A 19,225-nucleotide genomic window follows, 5' to 3' on the forward strand; every position below is an offset into this window, starting at 1 on the left:
CAATATAAAATGCAGAATGGCCATAGCAAGAGAGGCGTTTTTCGGAAGGAGGAATTTTTTAATATCGTACAAATTTAAATGTTAGGAAGTCCCTCCTGAAGAACTTTTTATGGAGTGTAGCCATGTGTGGAAATGAAACTTGGACGATAAAGAGTAGAGGCAACAAGAGAATAAGAGCATTTGATATGTGGTGCTACAGAAAAATGCTGCAGGTTTGATAGGTATAACTAAAGGAGAGGTATTGAATAGAACTGAGGAAAAAAAAAAAGTTAATGGCGCAACTCGACCAAAAGAGCGGATCAGTTAATATGAGACGGCCTGCACTATTAGTGAATAGTTAGTCTGGTCATTAATTATGGGAGAGTAACATTTTCAGAGCCCAAGTAGTCAGAGAATGTAGGTTCATAGATTGTAGTAATCACGCAGAGATGAAAAGACTTGCACAACATTGACTAGTGTGGGGAAGTGCATCAAACCTGCCATCAGATTGAAGATCACAACAATAACAACAAGAGTGGCGAGGCCTTTGCCATAACGGACCTGTTGATATTACATGTATGCACTATCAACTGAACAAAACACGGCCGTATAATTATAAAGGTACACTTATTTTAACGAGACCATAATCATGTTCAAAGAGTAATAACAATGAAGTATAAAATACAAATTCCACGGAATATTCAAAGGGCATACACGATTCATTTTGGAATGTTAGCACCATGGAATAAATAAACAACGGCTTTCGTGCAATGTCTGCCACTGGCGTTTGTTTTTACATCTGTGCAATGCTCTCGCGTGTACTTAACGCTCTGCTCCTTACTGGCTATATCTCGTCTGTTAACCCAACTTGGTAAGGATCTTAGACTGATGAGCAGAACTCACGAGTAAGCCTTAAGAGTGTTTTGTAAGGTACTCGCTTCGTGAATGAATTACATTTCCTCAAGATTTTTCCTTTATGTCATTCTAGATTGGTGGTCGCAAACATTTCTCTTTAAGAGCCATTACTTACATTGTTGGGCGGCAGTTAATTCTGTTTTAGTGGTCGTCATACTTTTCTGTAGAAGAGCCAATACTGGCATTGTGGTGTGTGTAATGCCATGACTAACAACGATATATAATTTTTTTCTTTCTTTTACTACCTTGTACTCCATTGATTTGTTTCTGATGACGTAGAATGTTTTTCATTTGGTTATATAGTGTAGCACTTGAAGTGTGTGTGCCTATACCGGACATTCTTGTGTCAGACCGGTTTGAAATCTGACTTTATGGTGGCTGTTCTAAACGGACGTTGTATTATGCAAACGCTGTTGGTTTTGCAGAACGATGCGTGTGGCAGTGACAATGCACTCGTGAACAGACAGTATAGTCGTCGGTTTAGAATTGAGCAGCATTACATAAATTGTAAATTTAATATTGCGCATTCTCTTGACTACGATATATGACACGTGCTAAAATACTAACTGCCAATGTGGAAACTGTGAACTATTTTGCTATATTAGTGACTGTTTCCGTGAGAAAAGTGTTATTATGAACCATGACTATTAACGGTAGATGGACTGTCTAGATTCGCAATTGGCAAAGTATAGCAAGTGGAAGGTTAATTTAAACACGATGTGGACTGTGCCAAACTATCCCCTGTGAAAGCTACAGGTGAACTAATACGACCTTCAGGTGATACAGCAGCAGTTACTTTGTTCCGGTCTACGACAAATGGATGCTACGTCACGTATTACCACTGCCAGACAAAACAACATGAAAAGAACGAGGATATTTTAATGCCAGGGACATGACGGCGTGAACTTACAATAGTCATATAACCAACTTCACACTGCTTACACCACCGTCGCCACAGCACGCCGACCCAGAACAGATAAGACTCAAAAAACAGTTGTAAGCAATTTAATTGCTTTATGCTCTGTAACAGACTAATGTCCGTAAATAAAAGTGGTGTATTGTAAAGACTGTTCACCTTCAGTGATTGTTGACCCGATCACTAACAGCAGTTACTCCCATCATATATTTGGTTTTGCTTTTCAGTGTATTGGTACTAGTCGTTGCATGCGTTGTTGTGTCTTTTGGAAGGGTGTGCTTCGATGTGTATCTACAGTAATTTAGTCAGGAGAATTTATGTGTTGCACTGGCGAAATGCGGCCAGATGTGTAAATTGAGGCGTCTGCCATTTAAGTTATTTACACCGACCAATTACAAAGATGTAGCCTATTCGCCATTGGTTCAAGTTAGCGTATTAGAAGAAACTTTGAATCTGACAACTGTCATAGTACGTGAGCTTAATGTAATATTTTCATTCATTCATGTTTAAATGCATATTTATATGGGTTTAACTATTACTGGTAAGCAAAGCTACAGTACATTGTGTCATTATTTATCAAATTAACTTCAGATTGTTTTACTGTTCTCCAATGTCAAAGGATTTTATTATCAGAATTTTAACAGGGTTGGGAAACTTCTCATATAGTGTGCTTTTGAAGTTTCCGGAAGTAAAACTGGTTCGTGGGGTTTACACAATATTAATTTATATCATGTAGTTTTTCTTTAAACCTTTTCTGATTACAGATTCACGGTCATAGTCAATCTCCAGGAATCGTTTCCTTCACAGGTGGCACCTGGGGCCTCATATGTACTGATATTATTATTAATCAGTAACCTACACGTTACACACCTACAATAGACTAGCTGTAGAAATGGCATGCTGAGTTGGATTCCGCCCTCCCCCCCCCCCCCTCAAAAAAAGAAAAAAATCTGATCGTTAGAAGTTGAGTAGTTGGCAACATTCGAACACTTCGTGTCGACTATTCTCTTTTCGAGACTACTGCCACCCTCACCGACCCGAGAGTTGTGACCCTGTAATTGCATGACGAATTGTTGTTGTATTGTGTGTCAGCAAACGATTAATTGGCTAATAACAGCAACTGTACTTACGTTTAAATGATGAGTACCCAACATTTCCCTTTTATGTATTTGCTCCATTACTCTACTGGTTCATCTCTGCCTTCCTCATCTCTCTCTGTCCTTTTCCTCTTCCTTATTATCTGTCTTTTCTCCACCTCTCTCTGTCCACCTCCTCCATCCAATAGTCCTAGGAGGATAAAAATCATAGGGAGACCAAGAGATGAATACCCTAAGAAGATTAAGAAGGATGTAGATTGCAGTAGTTATTACTTTCCGTGGTATTAATACATGTTCGTTTTCAGAGTGCCCATCTAAATGTTAACCTGCCTTCCTATTGTTGCTGATGGATTAATTGCCGTATTAGAGTAAGGGAACTGAATGCTATTGAAGGTTCAATCTGCGTCTTTGCAGTACACCATATATGACGGCGGTCAGCATTTGCCCACATTTGTTTAATTGGAGGCCATAGTGGAGATGTGGGAGCATGTCTGACATTTTTGGAATGACTCGATGTGCTACAATAATTTATTTAAAGATTTTAGTAATAGTACTGAACAAGATGTTTTACAGAATTGTTGAATATTGTCCTAAATGTCTGAACTAATAAATATTGACGGACAGCTTCACAGGATTGCCTGAATTCCGATGCTAAAAGAGCGGTTCGGGCAATTTGCGAGGAAATTTTGCGCGTCATCCCGTAACTCGGAAAACGGTCTCGTCAGGTGCACCGGCGAACGACTACGAGGTGGTCGGACCTTCTGCTTCATTAGTTACGAGCACCCCACGCAACAACAGCAAGAAAAACAAGCAAGAGATGCAACAAGATGACCTGCTAGAAGAGAAGTACAAGAACCAGCATATCCAAAAATGAAAAAGGTAAGGCAGTCAGTCTGCTATAAGCTACAGTACGCGTAGATTGGTATCCCCGAGAAGGCACAACGACAACACGATGCCGACAACAATGTTTAGATGAGCTTGTGTTTTGATAACTGTCATGACTTGCAGCAGACTTTAATTCTGCAGAAATTAAATCCTATGAAAGTGGTTTACCAGTTGAATGATTACATTGTGGTATTTAAACAGAGCAAAAATTTACTAATGAAGATGTCTTCAGGTTAATGTTTTTGTATTCTCAAATAAATATGTAATGAAATGTTGAACCTGTGTGTAAAGTAGTACAGCCCTCCCCCCCACCCCCCCCCCCGCCCCCCTTACCACCCACAGAGACACAAGTCCTCTCTATGAGTTATTTTGTCCACCCCTAATGGAGGAAGGATAATTGGCAATCAATATCTAATTTAAATTGAAGTCTCTCCCTACGACAAGAAAACCAACCAACAACTACACTATGAAACACTCTGCACATCTGCTCCTGTGTCTCGTTCTACGAAAAGTTGGGTCAAATCTGCAGGCAGATCGTCCTGGAACTGGGCCACCAACAACACTGCCGGGCTGACGAGACATTGTCCGCAACTGATGCGAGAATAATATTCTCCACAAAAGCCTGAGGACACCTCATCTTCGCATCAGCAGAAGTCAATCTAGCTGCGAGAGAAAATTTCTCCACAGCAGCTGGAGGGCAAGTATCTTCATATTCCCTGAGGCCAGTCTACCAAGTCCGGGTAGTTATAACATCACATCGAGGGGTTCATCAGGAATAACATTCTAATGTTTAACCTGCACACATACTGAGCAAGAAATGCACACTAGATAAGCGATTACCGACTAGAGAGACAGGGGGTCTGTAAAAGCATTTGATTTACAGTTTGGGCCCACTTTTACTGCTTTCACCCAAACCTCCAAGATGTCACATTTCTTCTTAAGCAGCCATACTGTGAAGCCTTAGTTCCTGAATGGATCACGCTCTTTATTATTACGGCTATTACTTTTATTATTGTGACCATTATTATTATTATTATTATTATTACTACTTCTGCACATGTGCTGCAACTGTTTCTTCCTTTTAGTTCTGGTTGTATATTCTGTGAAACTGTAAATGTACTCTGTAGGTTTACTACGAGCTTTCAGTGAAACGAAGCGAAAACAGACTGCCAAGTGCACAGTTCTATAAACGTGACGTAGTTATATGTAACACTTTCACTCGTAATATAGTAAAGAAAAATTGCAGTCATTGAATTTTAAACCCAGTATGCTTAGTACAACGATCTAACGCTCTACCAACTTCCCCACGGAAACTATACCTCATAGTTACTGATCGTAATGCTTTCTGTGTGCTCCATAGTTCTCATGTTGCTTTTAATTAACGTTTACGTCGTTCTACTGGATGACAGCACATAGTACAAACTAAAACAGAGCTTTGGTTGACACACTATCGACATACGATTGATACAGGTCTGATTGTCGGACAGCTGGAGGTTTTGGCGTTAGCTGCACCCAGGCATATGTAAAGTGTTGTTTCTGAGACACTGGCTGACACTAAAGGTAAAGGAGCTGCTCACCTCTACGCTGCATCTCACTCGGGTAGAAGAGCACCTGCGGCGCGACGTCACAGCGCAGCACCTGGTAGCCCTCAGTCTGCAGCAGCTGGCGGAAGTCGCTCACTGGGTCCTCACTGTGCTGGTACGGAGATACGAACTGCTCCACGTCCTGAGAGGAACGGCAAAATCCGTGAACATCGACGCTCCATTACAACGCTTGCAAACGATTTGTCTTCAGAAAGAATATATCACATTCTACTCCCAACCCCATGTCTCATGGCACATATCCCGGTAACAGACCTAGATGCAACAACTGTCCCATACGTCTTTCTATAACGCCCCCCAACTTCCCGGGATTTGCGAAATTACAAGTTAACAAAGACCGTGAATTATGAATTTTGACCCCTGTCGGGATAAGGCATCCGGATCCGAAGTAAATAATGATTATTCCGCGAGAAACAGGAGATGTTATAACTTGAATGTTATTGAATGAATAATTTCATAGCAATGGATATAATGGAAATACTTTGGAAATAAAATTTTCCAGTGGAAATTTTGGCGAAAGAAAAGATTAAGTTGTAAAAGCAATTAAAAAATCGGTCGCCAGCTCAACTGATTAGCGACAGTACTGTTAAATACGTGAATAATTGTGTCAAAGATAAAGTTTACCTGATTGTAGCGCTGCAAGTAGAACGTGAACCTTTACTTGAGTGCTGTGTCAGGCTACGTAGTCATATAATGAAATGTCATAACAATCTAACTACACTTAAAGATTAGTGGGTAACTTTCAATAAGTATTTTAATAGTTATTTTGTTCATAATTTGTCAGCTAAGTGCAATGCTGACAACACAGATAATTATCTATCTAGATTTTGATTAATGGACTGTCATTCTGTCTTTAAAATTACGTACGTTGTACAGTTTACTCTACTGATAATGAAATATATTGCCAATAATTGATTAACTATGTTTTGAATGATAATAATTCATTAATTGGGCGATTGTCAGGTGGAATAAGCTTTATAATTTCATGAGATATCCTTGGACTAACTTCAGCTGAAAAAATGGTTCAAATGGCTCTTAGCACTATGCGACTTAACATCTGAGGTCATCAGTCCATGAACTACTTAAACCTAACTAACCTAAGGACTTCACACAGACCCAAGCCCGAGGCAGGATTCGAACCTGCGACCGTAGCGGTCGCGCGGTTCCAGAGTGAAACGCCTAGAACCGCTCGGTCACACCGGCCGCCCACTTCAGCTGAATATGCATGGAAATAAATCTTAATAATCAATTTTATTACTCCACTCTATTATTATGAAGTTACTATGGATGGCATAAACTTACTAAGTGCAACAATTAACTATGATAACCAATCGTTCAAAACAGTCTGAAATTTACTCTTCACCGTCTATGCTAATAATTTGATAAGTAACATATTTTCTCTTGATTATGGCGTGACACACTCGGTTCAATAAGATAAGTAAGGACCGGAAGGAACGTACTTGGTGTTATTGTCGGGTGGAATGCAACACTTCATTATACAATGCTTGTTATTAATTGTTCAACTCCAGAGAAAACCACAGTCACTGGCAAGCCGTCTACAATTTTATCATACGAAAATTACGTAGATCTTACTGCCCTCGTTGTAGGTGGATCGACGGAAGTCCACGGCGGCGACACAATGTGGCAGTGGGCTTTTACTGTTGCGACTTGGGCCCACAGTGCGCTTCACGTTTAAGCCCTCGTTTCTTCAGCACTATGCCCATTAATCCATAATAACTTGCCCGGCCATGCTTCCAGATATACCGACCATTACTTTCCCGTCGTACTTAGATCGACACAGTAGCCGTTAGATGTAACATAGCTAGGAATAGCAGCATTCGACTGTACATCTTACTCCGAGCACGGCGTCACTGCTACTACAGCTCGCTGGCGCGCTCCCGCACCCAGCGGCACGACAAAACGATCTCTCTGATTTCAACGTTAAATAAATATGCCCTGACTTGCCAGTGTTAAATATTATATAATTTAAACATAGTATTTACAATACATATTTACACTAGACAATACATCGTATACAAACCGTTCCATGTGTTAAGTAAGCGAAAAAATGCATAGCAAGGACTGCGTTGTAGCGTCACACTTCCACCATCACCTACTCCAGTCCGTCAAAAGCAGGGCTACCTGTGAAACCAGTCAAGTGATCCAAAAGGTAAGCTGCAATTACTGTGCTCCATTTATGTGCGTGTGACTGCTAACAAGCTTCTGCATGAACGGCCACTGACAAACTGTGGCCAAGAAACAGCTGGACCACCACACTGCTGAGCATGCTGCCAGCACAACTTTCTTCATGTCAATGGTTGCTTCACAGCCTGCACCACCTCGATCCTTCCCACCAGCAACAGCTTTTCTGGACTGCTCAGGTGGGAACTCACCCTGCAGTATGTTCTACGTTCCTGTAACCCTCCTGCCCTCAACTGTCGTTAGTCTTTGTCCTACTCTCTAGCCCCTTGCATGCACACATTCCAGCACTACACAGACCTCTGTTCACCAAAGTACCCACAGTCTTTCTATTAGTCTCCTTTCCCGTTAACCCCCCAACCCACCCTCTGTCTAACCTCCCGCCTGCACCTAGCTGCCCTACTCGTTCTCCATGGTTCCTGTAACCTCCCACAGGTAGCACTTTAGCGTCCCCCAGTCCACACTGTTATCCCTCCCCTCCCCCAGCCCCCAGGCTTCTCATTACCCACACCACAGAGCCCCGTCTCCCATTACCCCCAGCTGATCCCAGTGTTGCCTCAGCAGCCAGAGAGGGCTGTGGTCTCTAAGCGGTGTAAAAATTGTAAGGTTCCAAGTCGATGCAGTCAAGAGATACAGCTATGTATGTCACATATTTCCATATTCGTAAAACTCATTCATCAAGACCAATAGGATACTTCCGTTGATCTAGGATCATGGAATTTGGCTAGAAACAAGGTGTCACAATAGAATTGTAAAGCAAAAAAAATCGAAAATGCTTAATTTTTAAAACTATAACACGAAAAAATATTTTATGGTCATTTTTCATCCGTCTGTTTGTCTGTCCGTCCCTTAAGACAAACTTTCTCTGTAACAGGTTGGCGTATCATATTCACGTTCTATGGCCCCTTCCCAGTGTAAAAATTTAAGCTTATAAGTCAATACTATCAAAAGAAATGGCCGATTATCACATATTTTGATACTCGAAACCTCACTCTCCAAAACCTATAAGGTACTTCCCATTGACTTAGAACCAAGAAATTTGCTAAGAATCAACGTTTCACAGTACAAGTAAAGCAAAAATTCGAAATTATTAATCTTTAATTATATAACACGAAGAAATTATTTCTTTTGTCATTTGTTATCGACTTCAAATTTGAAGGTAAATTATTATCTAATGTCTTGGAATCCCTGCGGCCGATATCTTGCCAATATCAATGTCTATAACAGGAACAACTAGTCAGCATCATTATTGATTCCCATAATAAAGGAAAATGACACCATGATTCCTGCAGGGCTATCCATAATTCCGTATGAGTGCGTGGGTTTGGATATCACTTCTGAGGACGTTCCAATGCATCTCAGATATGATCAAAACGTTCATGTCCGCGGAGTTTGGTGGCCAGCGTCAGTGTTTAAATTCAGAAGAGAGTTCCTGGAGCCACTTTGTAGCAATTCTGGACGTGTGGGGTGTTGAACTGTCCTGCTGGAGTTGCCGAAGTCCGTCGGAATGCACAATGGACATGAATGGATGCAAGTGATCAGACAGGATGCTTACGTACGTGTCACCTGCCAGAGTCGTCTCTAGACGTATCAGGGGTCACGTATCATTCCAACTACAGACGCCCCACACCATTACAGAGCCTCCACCGGTTTGAACAGTCCCCAGCTAACATGCATGGTCCATGGATTCATGAGGTTGTCTCCATAGCCGTACACGTCCATCCGCTTTACACAATTTGAAACGAGACTCGTCCGACCAGGCAATATGTTACCAGTAATCACGAGTGCAATTTCGGTGATATCGGGCCAAGGCAAGGCGTAATGCTTTTTCTGGCCGCGGCAATATCGGAGATTTAATGTTTTACTCGACTCGTGATCTTCGCGGTACACACGTGTAATGGCCATACGGGAAAATCCCCACTTTATCGCTACCGTGAAGATGCTGCGTCCCATCGCTCCTGGGCTGACTATAACACCACGTTCAAACTTACTTAAATCTTTGTAACCTGCCATTGTAGTAGCAGTAACCGATCTAACAAACGCACCAGACACTCTTTGCCTTATGTATGCGTTCCCGGCCGCTGCGCCGTATTTTGCCTGTATACATCTCTCTGTATTCGAATACTCATGCCTCTCCCAGTTTCTTTGGCGCTTCAGTGTAGCTTAAAAATATTCCACGTGTGGTTCAATCTGAATGGGTGTCAGATTTTCTATAGAGAATGAGAGTAGTACGTTTTGGTAGATTATATCTCAGTTCTAGCTCACTAGCTGATTCGTTCCTCGTGAGCTAGCTGATTAGAACTTACACATAACTTAACAAAACATCTACTTTTCAGGTCAAAATCACTTAATTTCTTTTAAATTACTTAGAAAAGTTAATAAATCTGAATATTTTTTCGTATCACATTCACCAATTTTCAAATTATTATTTTTTTCATACGAAAGGTGAATGCAAGAAAATAAAATTTAATATTTCATATAAAACGTAAATCTAACAAAATAAAATTTATTATTTCTTTATAAAAAGTGGACGTAAGTAAATAAAACGTAATGAATTATGGTGATTATAAGAAATCTATCCTTTGCTCAAAATTTTCCTAATTCTTTCTTCTTGAGAAGCCATACGATTTTTATGAACTCTTGATTGTACTTCATTTTTTAGTGTTCTTGTTTTACCAACAGTTCTACCACATTCACATGTAACATTAATTTACTGATGTCTCGATACACTTTCTTTACAAATCCATCTTTTCGTTACTTATATTTATGAAATTCATTAATATTCTTTTTTCTAGACCGTGACCACACTGCATTAGCTGTTCGATATTGCCCATTTAAAGATTATGAAATTTAATAGGACAAAATTAACTTCATTCCAAAAAAGGCAAAACGTTCGCTAGCGAACACGTTCCACAGTGTTAGTCATATAAACCGAGCTTCCGGCCTCTGACCTCCCGCATGTCAGTGCATCTTCCTTCTGAGATAACAGGGGGCTCCATTATTTCGGGATGAAACACAGCACCCGCTCCTTAGGACGGCTCTTAAACTTGCCCTTTACATGGTGATACATCTTACACAAGCGCGAATAGAAAAAGTTTTGTCAGATAGCTATTTCTTCTCTATCCACTGACACTTTGATGATTTCATGAGAAAATGGTCGAAATACTTCAGTCTTCATACTTGGTTTAGAGATTTGACACAGTAAATATCCTCTAAAATGGTATATATTTTAGGTATTCGAGTGACAAAGTACATTCTACAAGCACTATTTCCATCAGTCCATTTTGGATGTAAATAAGTTATTTTCTTCATATTCTCGTGTTTTATTGGAAATTAAAAAGTGTGAATAACATGTAAATGTTAGTATGAATACTGAAGATAACTTTAAAAACAATTAATTTGTGTTTAAAGTAAAACATGTTCCACTATTATTTTCAATGGATCGTCCATCAGCGCCATCTCTGAAAGAAATTTTGAACTGCATTAGATTAGCACTAGAGAATGTTTCACGTAAGTCATATTACAAACAGAGCAAAAGAATGTATACATAAGTTCACTCAGTGTGCAACCTTTCTTTCACTGACAGAAATTGTTGCTCTGGGTCAGTATTATCTTTATCTAGAGGCCACCTGCCGCCGGATAAAATACGAGTTGAAAACTCCTAGTTCAGCTGAAGCACACTTGTCCTGCAGCCAGCGCTTTCCATCGATCTCACGGAAATCTTAATTGATTTGAAAATTCAAAATGCTAATATAATCTACATAAAAAGAGCTATACACAAGAAATAAAATGAGTAATCATCTTCTAATTAACATACTAAATTTTTCAGTTTTGTTTTCTTTATCTTCCTGAAAATATTTTAAAATGAAATGAAAACATGATGTTAAAATTTCTTTAACTTTTTCTAATTTTTTATTCATTTATATAGTTAAAAACTTTCAGTAAATATTCTGTGCCAAGCATTGAAAGTTAAATTTTTCTTACTATACATTCCTACATACGTTGAAGTATCTGAAGGAATTTGTTCATTAGAAGTTCCACATAAAGATTCCTAGCCCTTTCCAGTGAACTTACAATATTATTTCTACATGTCTTGTTAATCACATAGATAGGATAGTTTGTTATGAAATTACATGGAATTACATCAGCATTTGCTATGAGTGGTGTAACTCATTTAAAATCGAGAAATGGATTGTATACTTTGAGAATATTATTTGGTGGGTTAATATTCCAGATTTCCTGTGGGAAAATTTCATTTGTTCCACTTAACGCAGTCGAATAACGAAGAGTGAAGTAACTGATTATTTTTACGATATGTCTGAAATGTAATAAATTCGAAACATGGCATATAAAATTCTACAGAGTTATGTGATATCTAGTTCGAAATTTTTCTTACTACTCAACCCTGCTACTTCTATAGTTGTACTTCATAAAAAGATATCTTAACTTTCAATTTGTTCAGAATATGTTCTCGTTGTTCTAACTCGAAAGTTGGTTCATATTTTATAGTTAGTACACGAATTTTCATCAATTTTTCCTTCCTTAGGAAGTCTATCTATAATTTCATTCCAGCAATATTATAATCAGGCCATCTAAGAATTGCCTCTCCAGAACTAGAAGACCTAGTAAAAATTGCGTTATCGCACATAATTTCTTTATAACCTTTAAAAAATCCACCAAGAATTGATAATAGATATGGTACTATATTTTTCTTACTCTTTATTTTTCTGTTATCTAGAATATGTCCTTCTAAGTTTATTTTATCGGATGAAGTCAAATATAACAGAGCTGTTGATGAAATCAAACAATGCGCAACACTTACCAATATTTACTATTAAAAACAGTCTTGATCACCATTTATTTATGAAAGCGACCGGTATCGACCACTACTATAGTCGTCTTCAGACCTAGGGGTTCTATACAAAGATTTAATTAGAGGGCTACATACACTAAAGAAGGTACATCAAGTTATAAAGCTATAAATACATGAATTACCATTGAGTAGGAACCTCTTTCTGTTGGAGAATCAATACTGGAGAAACCAGTTTTCCTTCTTTATTGTTATTTTAATCACCTCATAGAAAGGTGGGCTGTCAGCAGCATATTACGCCGCTCTTAAGCCACGAGTGGTACAAGAAATATGACATAAAGGTGGTACAGATAATACAATAAAAATGGCGGGCAAAAACTGTAGACACGAAAAACAATAAACATGAAGCCATTCACGCTGGACGATAAAAAGCACTTAAACCCGTTGACACAGCACACAAAACCAGGACGACTGCTACGGCACAGGTGAACAGTGGTGGCGTGACGGCTAAAGAACACTAAACACAAACGAAGGCACACAAACGAGACAATGATGGCGATTATCTCCGGCGCACGAATGTCCACTGAGTGTGTACGAGTCCGTGGACCTGCCAAATGAGGAGAATGTTGGGTGAGAGAGGGAGAAGGGAGAGCAGAGATGCCACAGGTAGGGGAGAGAGGGGGAGGGAGGCAAGAACGAAGGGGCAGGGAAAGCCCGGGGAAGAGGGCATGAGGAAGGGGGGATGGGGTGAAGAGGAGAGAGAAGGGAGGGAGGGAGCCCAAAGGGAAAGACACAGGAAGTGGGAGGGAAGGATCAAAGTTGATAGGATGGGTAGTTGGAGGGGAGGAGGACATCATCAGGGAGGGGGAGCTGGCGGAAGCAACCTTGGGAAAGGGCAGGGAGGGTGGAGAGGTGGAGACCAGGTTGGACGTGGGAATACAGTTGTGGCAGTGGGCGGATGGAAGAGGATGGTGTGACAAACGGGTGAGTAGGAGCAAGTATTTGGGAGGTGTACAGGATCCATATCTGGAGAAACCAGTGCATGTCTTACTAAATATAATGGAGGCTCCACCCACTTCAGACTGAATGATGTCAGTACTAACCAGTGAGTTATAAGTCTATCAACAATTTAAAATTTTGTAGTTAAAAGAACATTGTCAAGAATTAAAAATAAGTACACACTAAACATAGCTTATTAAACAGCTATTGTCAATTAAGAAGTGTTAAAAGTATTTAACTATGTAGGAAAAATGAACTTCGGTTTGGCTGCACATGGGTTGCCTTCTCATGGCTTGTTAGTGATCCATTTGGAACCACTGGTTGCCATCGTGAAGTTGGACGCCATTGCAAACATGAGGCAGCAGTCTTCCTTCCACTGATAATTGTCATAAAATCGATAGTCGAACTAGTGGTTGGTTGTCATGGTGAGGACAAACGCCAGTGCAAAGAAGTGGCAGCAGGCTTTTCTCCAACGAAGTTGTTGTGAAAGTGGAATGGCGAAGACTGCAGCATCAGACGATGTACTATTAGGCAGCAACATGTCTTTATTGAAACGATTTTCAATGAATAAGCTGCAATAATCTGTAGCTGACATCTATACTACACGCTGCACAAATGCAAAACGAAATAGTTGTCTGTATCAATGAAACATTGTCTATAAGTTGGTATGTAAATTACATGTGACAATTTTTAAAGGCATTACTATTCCTCAATTTATATGCCAGTCTTATAAGCAAATAAAAATAATTAAAAAGAAAGAAAAATTAGAAAATCATGAACCATAATGCCAAAAATAAAAGGATGTGAATTAGCAATATGCAGTCTAAAAGCATATAAGCAAAAATTCTGAAACAGATAGTAATAAAATAATGTTTAGTGAATACAATTACAAGGTAAAGATAAAATATTTCCTAAAAGTCTTAATAACTTTTTTAAAATAAAAAAAACATGGGACAGAAGAGTAAACATTCTAATTAAGATCATCGAAAATCTCAAAGAAATGTTTATCTTTGAACTGAAGTTATTCGTTTAAAACGTTTAATGAATTACTTTTTGAAGTGGAAAGATTTCAATTTCTTCTAAGGTATTTATCAGTGGTCCTTTTGGCACAGTATGTAATACTTTTAAAGTGTTAGAAATGCAACCCTCAGAATGATTGTAACCATCAAGATGTTGACCAAATATTGATTTGGTACGTGTAGTACCAGCAGTATGTTCTTTGAAACATGTTAAAAAGTAACAGCCAGTTTGGCCAATGTACTGTTTCTCACAGTCATTACATGTAATTTTGTAAAAGCTTGACTTTTGGTATATGTCTGAGTTTCCATTTGTGTGTTTCTGTTTCATCTGTAGGGGTTATTAGTTTTAATAGCTATTTTCACGCTTGTGTTCTTGAATAATTTATTTATTTTATCTGAAATAGGTCCCATGTATGTCATTTTTGTAAATCTCTTCTTGGAATTTGTAAGAGCTTCATTTGTTTCTTGTAATTTTTTGATATAACAGATCAACCTGATGGGAATTATAATTGTTAGCAACTGCTATCTGTTTAATGTATCATTTTCCTTCTGGATTGCATCATGTTGGAGAGGAAATTACAGTATCCTTTGTATCACAGTTTTAAATAATGCCATTTTGTATCTTGATGGATGGCATGATTTAGGATTTATTATTATGTCAGTTGATGTGGGTTTTCTATAAATAGAAATATTATGTTTTCCATTCTTATTTATAATTGTGAGGTCCAGGAAATTAATACTATTGTTACTTTCGGGTTCTACTGTAAATACATGTTTCGGATGCAAATTATTTGAGTTGTTACTGAAAGCATCAATTTCTTCCTTAGAGCTCTTATATAATAGCAATGTGTCATCAACATATCTTTTGTAGTATATAATTTTATTTGTTATTTCTTGATTATTTTTGAATAATTTAATTTCAACATAATTGACAAAGATATCTGCTGTAGTGATAGCCAGGGAATTCCCCATTTCAAGTTCATCTTCCTGTGTGTATATTTTATTATTAAATGAAAAATAATTACAATCTTGAGTAATTGATGAACTCTACTATTTCTTTGGGGCTCATGACTTTGTGATACGTTAAGTTATCATTAATAATAGAAATAGTCTCTTGAATAGATATATTCGTGTAAAGATTTGTGATGTCCAATGATCCGAACCTTGCGTTTTTTGGAATATCCACAGCATAAATTAACTTCGTTAATTCAAAACTTTTTTTTAATACTATAATTTTCTTCATAAATGTAGAAGGATTTTTAGATCTCATTAAGCTTTTTGTTCAGGTTATAAGAGGGAGTGTTGGGTATAATTAACAATTGGACGAATTTGTAAATTTGGTTTGTGTAATTTGATTTGTGATCTCAACTTAGGTAAAGTGGTGTTCATAACTTTAATTGTTATTTTATCTTTAGATAAAAGTAAAGAGTCACTGTCATCAATCAGCTTTTTAATTTTAGTTTGAAATCTTGAAGTCAGGTGTTTATTAACCTCAGTTATTCCATTAGCGTTAAAATGTTGTAAAGTCTTGGGAACATATTCATATTCACTAACAATGACAAGGGTATTTCCTTTATCTGCCTCGATTGCAACAGCTTTGTTAGTTATTAACTTCTGGTTGATTAGTTTTACGAGTTTTAATTCATTATTATGTCTGTTTTTGTCTTTTTCATTAGTAATGACATTTTTAGTTTTATGTGCAATGTCACATATTGCAGACTTACTAAATTGTGCATGTTTTCCAGCAATTTTTACATCAGCAATCACACGTTTAATATTTGTATTGCTCAATTGTGGAGCTAAATAATAGGAAGAAATTGAGGCTTTCGCTAACAACTCAAATAATTTACCTACAAAACTTGCATTTACAATAGAACACGAAAGTAACAATAGTATTAATTTCCTGGACCTCACAATATTTCTATTTATAGAAAACCCCCATCAACTGATGTAATAATAAATGCTAAATCATGCCATCCATCACAATACAAAATGGCATTTTTTAAAACTATGATACATAGGTTACTGAAATGTCGTCTCCAATATGATGCAATCCAGAAGTAAATTGATACATCAAAACAGATAGCAGTTGCTAACAATTATAATTCCCATCAGGTTGATCTGTTATATCAAAAATTACAAGGAATAAATGATGCTCTTGCATATTCCAAGAGTAGATTTACAAAAATGACATACATGGGACCTATTTCAGATAAAATAAATAAATTATTTAAGAACACAAGAGTGACAATAGCATTTAAAACTAATAACCCCCCGCAGATGAAAGTGAAACACACAACTGGAGACTCAAATATATACCAAAAGTCAAGCGTTTAGAAAATAAGATGTAATGACTGTGATAAAATAGTATACTGGCCAGACTGGCGTAACTTTTTAACACGTTTCAAAGAACATACTACTGGTACTGCATGTACCAAATCCGTATTTGGTCATCATCTTGATGGTTACAATGATTTTGAGGGTTGTATTTCTAACACTTTGGAAATATTACATACTGTGCCAAAAGGACCACTGTTGTTGTTGTTGTTGTTGTTTTGGGGGGAAGGAGACCAGACAGCGAGGTCATTGGTCTCATTGGATTAGGGAAGGATGGGGAAGGAAGGCGGCCGTGCCCTTTGAAAGGAACCATCCCGGCATTTGCCTGGAGCGATTTAGCGAAATGACGGAAAACCTAAATCAGGATGGCCGGATGCGGGATTGAACCGTTGTCCTCCAGAATGAGAGTACATTGTCTAACCACTGTGTCTCTTTGCTTGGTAAAAGGACCACTGCTAAATACCTTAGAAGAAATTGAAATCTTTTCACTTCACAAAAGTAATCCATTATATGTTTTAAACAAACAACTTCAGTTTAAGAATAAACATTTCTTTGAGGTTTTCGATGATCTTCTTTAGAATATTTACTTTTCTGTCCTTCGTTTTTTAAGATTTTAAAAAAATTATTAAGACTTTTAAGAAATATTTTATCTTTGCATTGCAATTTTATTCACTAAACTTTATTTTATGACTGACTATCTGTTTTAGAATATTTGCTTATATGCTTTTTGACTGCATATTGCTAATTCACATTCTTTTATTTTTGACACTGTGGCTCATAATTTTATAATTTTTCTTCCTTTTTCATTTATTTTATTTGCTTATAACACTGGTATATAACTTAAGGAATAGCAATACCTTTAAAATTTGTCACATGTAAATTACATACCAACTTCATAGACATTATTTCATATATACAGACAACTAATTCGTATTCTATTTGTGCAGCGTGTAGTATGCATGTCAGCTAGAGATTATTGCAGCTTATTCATTGAAAATCGTTTCAATAAAGACATGTTGCTGCTGAATAATACATAGTCTGATGCTACAGACTTCGCCATTCCACTTTCATAACAACTTCGTTGGAGAGAAGCCTGCTGCCACATCTTGGCACCGGCGTTTGTCCTCACCATGGCAACCACTAGTTCGACTATCGACTTTATGACAACTATCAGTGGAAGGAAGCCTGCTGCCTCATGTTTGCAATGGCGTCCAACTTCACCATGGCAACCAGTGGTTCCAAATGGATCACTAACAGGCCTTGAGAAGGCAACCCATGTAAAGCCAAACCGAAGTTCATTTTTCCTACATAGTTAAATATTTTAACGCTTCTTAATTGACAATAGCTGTTTAATAAGCTACGTTTAGTGTGTATTTATTTTTAATTCTTAACAATGTTCATTTAACTACAAAATTTTAAATTGTTGTTAGACTTATAACTCATTGGTTAGTAATGACATCATTCAGGCTAAAGTGGGTGGAGCCTTCATTATGTATAGTAAGACATGCATTGGTTTCTCCAGTATTGATTCTCCAACAGAAAGAGGTTCGTACTCAATGGTAATTCATCTTTTTATACCTTTATAACTTTACGTATCTTCTTTAATGTATGTAGCCGTCTAATTAAAGCTTTTGTATACAATCTGTGGGTCTGAAGATGACCACAGTTGTGGTCAAAACAGGTCACCTTGATAAATAAATTGTGATCAAGACTGTTGTTAATAGTAAATATCAAAGAATGTGCGAATCTAGATAAAATCTTATTTCTCTCCTTTACAGTCACAAAATGAAACAGTTTTGTTACATTATTATTGGATTTTCCATCATACGTTGGATAATACGATTCTGATTCATCTCGATTAGCTATAACAGTTCTTAAGTTCGCCTAAATTTGTGCATGGTTTGGATGAAGTCATGAATATTTATTTTATTCTCTGTACCCTCGTTGGATACATTTAAATTATGTTTACTTTTCTCATTTGCAAGGAATGATTTTTTTGATTTCCCGCCCCTTCAAGTTATGAAAAGTGACCTAGGAAGTGTGTTCGTTTCCCCAGGTCTACCATCTTGGATCGCCATCTTGAATTCTGATGTCATGTCAAATATCACATTATATCCTAAGTGATAGTACTTTCGATAATAAGCGAAATTGGGAGATTACATGACATATAGACACGTACTCTGCAAGAAACTGCACAAAGCATGGCAAAGGATAGGTAGTGTTGTAGCACACGTTAGGCGTTCTCTGCCACACGAAAAGCTGTCCCGAGTAGCGATGAGTCGGCAACGTCTGACTGAAACGAACATGGCGCCCTTGGTAGTAGAGGGGGCGTGGCACGGTCGCTTAAAGCTGTCACTGCAGAGAAGACTCACCTCGCGATGGACAGGTATAGGTAGCGACGCGGAAATGTCAGACTTACGCGTGGCCAGTGCGTCCAAGTACTGGTCATCTGGTTACGTGAATTGCTT

The 19,225-nt window shown here is 38.0% G+C and overlaps 1 protein-coding gene across 1 annotated transcript in view; it reads right to left on the reverse strand.

Moving 5' to 3' along the window:
* The window catches only part of LOC126335160 (juvenile hormone acid O-methyltransferase-like), a 58,383-nt gene that overhangs the window by 19,298 nt on the left and 19,860 nt on the right, over nucleotides 1–19,225 (reverse strand). Inside the window, exon 5 of the mRNA XM_049998134.1 lies at nucleotides 5,370–5,517. Within this exon, the coding sequence (XP_049854091.1) occupies nucleotides 5,370–5,517 (148 nt within the window). The remainder of the gene's footprint in view (nucleotides 1–5,369; nucleotides 5,518–19,225) is intronic.

This window comes from Schistocerca gregaria, chromosome 2, assembly GCF_023897955.1.
Source record: "Schistocerca gregaria isolate iqSchGreg1 chromosome 2, iqSchGreg1.2, whole genome shotgun sequence".
Lineage (NCBI taxonomy): Eukaryota > Metazoa > Arthropoda > Insecta > Orthoptera > Acrididae > Schistocerca > Schistocerca gregaria.